General features: G+C 39.5%; 1 protein-coding gene across 1 annotated transcript; it reads left to right on the top strand.

Moving 5' to 3' along the window:
- The first annotated feature begins 1,104 nt into the window (after positions 1–1,104).
- On the top strand, positions 1,105–6,873 carry LOC4340579 (probable fructokinase-6, chloroplastic). The gene is made up of 7 exons (XM_015785564.3): positions 1,105–1,486; positions 2,593–2,810; positions 4,372–4,584; positions 4,699–4,896; positions 4,971–5,108; positions 6,043–6,159; positions 6,485–6,873. Exons 1-7 carry the CDS (start codon positions 1,312–1,314, stop codon positions 6,617–6,619), a joined length of 1,194 nt encoding a protein of 397 aa, XP_015641050.1. The 5' UTR covers positions 1,105–1,311; the 3' UTR covers positions 6,620–6,873.
- Positions 6,874–7,304: the final 431 nt, after the last annotated feature.

Genomic DNA, 7,304 nt, shown 5'->3' on the forward strand with positions numbered 1-7,304 from the left:
AAAGAAACTCGAATGACAGTTCCAGTGATATTTTTACAATTTTCTAGTGGCAGTCTTGTAATAACGATTCAAATTAGCGGTAAATTTACAATTGCCCCTAAAAGAAAATACTATGTCTATCTTAAAATATAGCTTCCAACTACATAGCTAAACATACTCTTTTATATTTAGATATAGAGCTAGAAGTAATTATGTTTTAGAATAGAGATAGTAACTCTTAGCGTCCAGATCTATAATAAGAAGTTAGTATTCTAAAATAACGGAAGTGTTATGCTAGGTACTCTTATAATTTTTTTTTGTCCGAAACCAACGTAGAAATCCTATAAACTTACACGCTGCGGTGCAGATCATGTAATGCCGGCTCTAAAATGGTGGAATCAGGCTTAATTTTTTTCTGGATAGGTAGAACTTGAGCTGATTTTCTAGTGCTGTATAAGTAAAAGGCTAATGCAAATGTTCCATCGTACTTGCGCATTTCGTGGGCTGATATAGATGGGGGTATAGTTAGTTAGTTGTGCTTAGTCCAAATTAGGCCCAGCTTGGCAAGTCCTTGCATTATAATCCAAAATGCTGATTTTAATTTCAGATTTATTTCATTTTCCGTAAGACCAACTTTCAAGGTTCCTTCGTCGCTTTTATTGCTTGATGATTCTCTTCTCGTGTATATATGCTTAATAAAAGGGAAGAAACACACAAATTATTCTTAAAATCTACCACCTTCCGTCCCAAAACATAAACACCTAATATTAGATAGGACAATATTCTAATACCACAAATATATACTAACCAAAATATAAGCAAATAGTATTGAATATGACACATTCTAATATTTTTTTGAGATGGAGGATAAAATTCAAAATCTTTTTGATTGTGCCTCAGACCTGTTGGGAGGAGCTTATAACATCTCTAGCTTCCTTTTCTAACCGTTTAACTTTTCATCTAAGATTTAAGAAGCTATAATTATAGTATTTAGAAAATAAATTAAAAGCTAGATCTCCTGATTCTCAAGAGTGCGTATGAATTTTTCTTGACACGTGCAATCTGCACCGTCCGTTTGGTATGTAGTACAGGACAATCAGACGGCCGGCGTTCTGCTCCTCTCCCACGAAAGATCCGCACCAGCTTTGTCAGCTTTTGACCTCCGTTTTAGTCCACACTCTCTCGCAGCGGCGGAGCTCAGCCGCTCGCCTAGCTTCCTGCTTCCCCCCCCCCCCCCCCCCCCACCTCGCCGCCTCCGCCTCCTCGATCGGTTCCGCCGCCCCGCGGCGGCCATATTCTCGGCTACGCCACCGCCGCATCCGCAACTCCGGGATGGCTCTCCACGCCGCGCCGCCGCCGCCGCCGCCCTTCACCGCGGGCCGGCTCCCCACCACCTCACGTCGTCCCTGCTTCAGCGCCGGCCGCATCTTCCGCTGCTCCCTCCCCGCCGCGGCCGCGCGGCCCCGCAACGCCGCGTTCCTCGCGCCGCTCCGGACGTCATCCGCAGGTACTGCGACTGGCACCGCTCTCTGTTTGGGGGGGTTCGGACCTCGGGTTTGGCTGGCTGCGGGAGTTGATTTGGGGACGGTTTCGTTGATTCGATAGCTCGCTCCGGGAGCCAAGCCTTGCCCAAGGGATGGGACACCGCGGCCGGCGTAGTTGAAATGTGAGCTTGGTGTGTGGCGGCCGCGAGCTCATGGCTTTGTCGTCTGTGAGAAATGCAACTCCGTTCGCACATGAACTTGGTGTGCTTTTACTAACAGTTTTGACTGATCAGGAAGTTGAATCCTAGTGACGGTTGGAGTTGGTGCCAATATCACGCTTGGATAATGTGCACCGATGAAAATGTAGGCTGGGGCATCATGCATGTGAACATTTTTTAGTTTTTTGTGGAACATGTGAAAAAAAATTTAGTTATGCGGTGATGACAAATTATGCTTAGTGTGAAAACTGAGGCTATTTTTGGTGATTATAACTGTTATGTCAACTACGGAAGGCTTCTATTTTATGGCGTTGACACAATTAACTTAACTGTATTGTAGTAATGCTGATTGGGATTGGGGTTGTCAAGGAAGGTGTTGGACTCATTTTTTGTGGTAAACTGGTAATCTGTGCCAAAACATATACTCCCTCCGTTTTAGGTTATAAGTCATTTTGACTTTGGTCAAAGTCAAAATGCTTTAAGTTTGACCAAATTTGTAGAAAAAAATAGTAATATTTTCAACCTAAGACAAATTTATTATGAAAATATATTCAATTATTGATTTGATGAAACTAATTTAGTATTGTAAATATTACTATATTTGTCTATAAACATAGTCAAACTTGAAATAGTTTGACTTTGACCAAAGTCAAAACGACTTATAACCTGAAACGGAGGGAGTAGCAGTATAGCATAATTTTGTACTCCTCTTACAAGTACTTGAATTTTTTTTTCTCGTGACTGAAGTGGGTTGCACTCTATGTCACCCTACTCGCCATAGCCATCTTCTGTGACATTATGTGCCAGTTGCACTCATTTAACATCTAGTGAACTTAGAGATATTTAGTTTGAAGGTCCTTTTAGATAGTGAATCTGACGATTTCTTGCTTTTGTTCAATTTTCAATGACAGTTTGTACCAAAGCAGTTTCAAACAGTGATGGCACCCCTGGAACAAGCAGTTCTCCACATGTGGTGTGCTTTGGAGAATTGCTCATTGACTTCGTCCCAACTGTCAATGGTGTATCATTAGCAGAAGCGTCAGCCTTCAAGAAGGCTCCAGGGGGCGCACCTGCTAATGTTGCAGTTGGAATTGCTCGTCTTGGTGGGTCATCGGCTTTCATTGGAAAGGTAATTTGCAAACTTTCTTCCTGTTTATGCGTGCTACATGCGTATTTGTGCTATTGCACTTTCTGTTTGGGGCCTGAAAAAGGACACAGTTTAGATTGTACAAATTCAATCTTCTTTCTTGCTCAAGAAAGCAAATAAGAGCAGTAGGAGACAACGCAAGATACCACAATAGAGCAGGACAAAGCCATCTGGGTGAAGATCCTCTCAACTATGCCACAGTAAAATGGAATGTGCCTTGGTGTTTGGGAGATCAAGAGTTTCTGCTGAAATGAAGTTGTAGCCAAGAAAATGAAGAAGAACAGCAGCTTCAGAGTCAGAGATGAGGGAGGGAGCAAGCATGTGCAGTAGATAAGAAATAAAAGACGTGTATTCTGGGAGGCATATGAAAGAATCACATGTACTCACGTACAACATCAGCCCAGCCAAGCTATGGAAAAGATGTGCAAATTCGTTTTTCCTGCCAAGGCAGGTCCAACCGCCCGAGGCATCCTTTTGTGTCTGTCTGGTCAGGGTTAAGAATGCAGGCAGCCAACCAATTGTATCATATGTTTTCTGGCTTTTAGGAATTGTATTTGTGGAAGCCTGTCGATTTACTTTCTGCATATTGTAGCAGGTCATGTCATCTCTGGTTCTTCTGTCATGCTTGTACCTCTCAGTAGAGCAAACGCTTCTATCACTGACTAGGACATAGGAGCATCACCTTGAGAGTTACCCAAGCTAAACGAATCAGAGGAAAACATCAAAAGAGCCAGCAAACACTTCTATGTTGGCACATTTTGGAACTTGAACTAGATGATGGGTTTATGTGAGTAATTTTGCAAATCTGCTGCCCTAGGAAGATATTTTTAGAATTTGGATGCCAAAAGTGCAGTGTGCTCAACAGTCCCGTACCTAAGAATTAGAGGCCCTGGTGATAAATACAAAATGAGGCCCTACATTTGGTAAATGCTAATAACTAAATATATTTTTGCTTCATTATATGACTGAAACATTTTTTCAAGAATAAGAAATAGGAAAAAAAGTCATCAATTTTCATTGTCATTGCGAATCATTGCAGCCCCAATTTGAGTTAGGAAGAAACATAGAAAAGGTAGATGAGATGGGAGGGAGTGAATTCATTGTCTCTGTGATTTTAATTGGTAGGAGAAAAAATAGGAGGGAGAGGAAATGATTTTCATGGGGAACGGTGGAAGAAATCAAGAAATCAATTGACTAACTGTTGAGAAGGAAGAGAGCTGCAGAGGTGTGAGAAGCTCTGGATACCTTGGGAAGGACATGGAGTCAATGCCGTATTGCTGTTGATTGCTAGCTGCTACTTATACCTAATCATACCATTACTACTTAAGTAAAATTTGGGGGCCCTTTTCAGTAGCTCACCCTGAACTACTGTATATACGGGCCTGGTGCTCAAAACCATTATGTTCCATTCCTATTAAGAGTTGGCTTCATTTCAAAATGCACTTATTTGTATTGCTGTTAGGTTTTTCAGCCCAGCAGTTTTAGCTTCAAAATCAAGAGGCTTTTTTTTCACTACACGCTGTTCAATATTCAACACATGCAGGTTGGCGATGATGAATTTGGTTACATGCTAGCTGACATACTGAAGGAAAATAATGTAAACAATCAAGGATTGCTATTTGATGCGCATGCTAGAACAGCTTTGGCATTTGTGACACTCCGAAATGATGGTGAACGTGAATTTATGTTTTATCGCAATCCAAGTGCAGATATGCTGCTTGAAGAAAAGGAACTTGACCTTGATCTTATCAGAAAGGTACACCTTGGTGAATGATATTATGCCTATGCCCTATCTACTGCTAGTGCCTTCAATAATCATGTAATATTTTGTGTCAAACTGGAGCTAACTTAATCATGGTAACCATGCTAGGCAAAAATCTTCCACCATGGCTCGATAAGTCTTATAACTGAACCATGTAAAACTGCACATATTGCAGCTGCCAAAGCTGCTAAAGATGCTGGGGTGCTAATTTCGTATGATCCGAATTTGAGGCTCCCACTGTGGTCATCAGCTGATGATGCTAGAGATGGTATACTGAGCATATGGGAAACTGCTGATGTTATCAAGGTAAAGTTTAACAGGGAAAGCAATTTATAGGTTAAAGAAGTGCTTGATTTGATTGTGCATTCCTTTTGAAACAGATTAGTGAAGAGGAGGTTTCCTTTTTGACGAAAGGGGAGGATCCATATGATGATTCTGTAATAAAAAAACTCATGCACCCAAATCTGAAACTGCTTCTTGTCACTGAAGGTCCAGAAGGTTGTAGATATTATTCTAAGGTAATTTTGTCTGTCTATCAGCTGTATATGACTAACATTCGCATTGTTTCTTAACCAATTTATGTCAGTAAAAAATTGTTATTGACGCCCTTTCTATTATCTCCTTAAGCACACTTATTTCCTCACAAAAGTAATGCAGGATTTGATATAATCATTTCTGATATAATAGAAATATTCTATATTTACTCCCTCCGGCTTTTAAAGTTTGATGCCGTTGACTTTTGGATATATGTTTAACCATTCATCTTATTCAAAACAATTAAGTAATTATCATTTATTTTGTTGTGATCATTAAAACTACTTCAAGCATGACTTATATTTTTACATATTTTCACAAAATTTTTAAATAAGATGAATGTCAAACATATATGTAAAAGTCAACAGCGTCAAACATTAAAAACCGAAGGGAGTATTTGTGATGAACATGGTCACACTTGGAGGTTGGAGATTATTGTTTTACTAGATGGGTACCCGGCGCGTTGCTGCGGGAGAATTATGTGATAATATAGTAGATATTACTTCTAAAATTTTCTTTCTTACCTACTATACGATTTTTTTCATGTGTTTATATATTTTTTACCTTTATCAATTATCCATAGGTTATAAATGATTGGGTTGTATGATGTGCCTTTTGGGGGGAAGAGATGTAATTTATACCCTTTATGAATCATCCGAAAGCTATAAACAATTGAGGTGATGTGAAGAGATGCAATTTACACCTTTGATGAATCATCCAAAAGCTAAAAACAATTGAGGTGATGTGGCTTCATGAGAGAAGAGAGAATTAGCATTAATTACACTTAGTGGGGATGAACTTTATAGGTATATAGGATTACTATCTCGTTTATTTTTTCTTGCAGTCACTTGGAACCTTATTGTGTAACTAAGGCTGTATAAATTGTGCCTAATGTTAATGTTTCTTGTAAAATAACAGGAATTTAATGGGAGAGTTGGTGGACTTAAGGTGAATGCTGTTGACACCACTGGTGCTGGAGATGCCTTTGTTGCTGGAATACTATCCCAGCTATCTGTTGATTTTTCACTGCTGCAGGTATGTTCACAACAGAAATAAACATGAATTTCCATTCAATTTGTTTTGTTCTCTGTGGCAGTAGAATGAGGATGTATGAAATGATTTTCAACTGAAAAGGAAGCAAATTGATATAGCCCAAATGTGTATTTCGAGTTTTTTTTTTCTCGAAAACGCAAAAGGCACGCGCTTCATTTCATTAAGAAAAAAGTGTACTTCGAGTATCTGAATTGATTGTGCTTGTCTCATGTTAATGAGCTACACCATTGCTTTCAAGCTAGCATATCATTGATCAGCTACTTGGAGCTTTAATGCTTCTCTAATTCTTCTTGTGTGGTTTAAATAGGATGAAGGCCGATTGAAAGAAGCTCTAAAGTTTGCAAATGTCTGTGGGGCTCTCACTGTGACAGAGAGAGGAGCCATCCCGGCATTGCCCACTCGACAGCAAGTGGTTGATGCCCTAACAAAGGTTGTTGCTTAAAAATGTAACTTATCTTATTTCTCGTGTAAATCAAATTGTGAAAAAGGCCTCGCAGCACCACGTTGTTAGAATAGGTTTATTTGTTCGTGCAATTTGGTGTGAATACTCATGGCGCCTTGGTGATGTGTCAACTGTCAACCGTGGCTTCCAGCCAACCAAAATAATCAGGTGCAAGAGGCTATGAAAATTGGATTTTGAGCTATAGAGCTACTACACACGACTTCAAATTAATGACGATAATTTACTGTGATCAATACCCAGTGCGGCAATTTGAGGTGAAATGTTCTGGTTGACATGTATTTTGGCAGTAACACCAAGCATTTTCCCAAGGGAAGAGTTCGTCGGATGATCTCTCTTAATTGTTACATGTGTGCCATCTGGGCTCAATTTTCCCAACACTTCTCTTCTACTAGGCCTCTTAGTATTCCAACAGTCTAAATTTCAAAAATGATTCCTATACAATATCATTTGCTTTTCAGCTTATGAGCAATTGTCAAATTTTGAATTTTAAAACAAGTTGATTCTTTTAGGGGTGGGGGGTTCATCGTATTTTATTTTCTAGAATTAGCTTTTAAACCGTGAATAATATAGATTTAAAAGTTTTACTGACAGATTATTTATTGGTTGCTTATATGCCGTTCTATCAGCCGTAGACCCAATGATCAAGTAGAATTATCAGATTCCT

This window comes from Oryza sativa, chromosome 6 (genome assembly GCF_034140825.1).
Source record: "Oryza sativa Japonica Group chromosome 6, ASM3414082v1".
In the NCBI taxonomy this organism is placed as follows: Eukaryota; Viridiplantae; Streptophyta; class Magnoliopsida; order Poales; family Poaceae; genus Oryza; species Oryza sativa.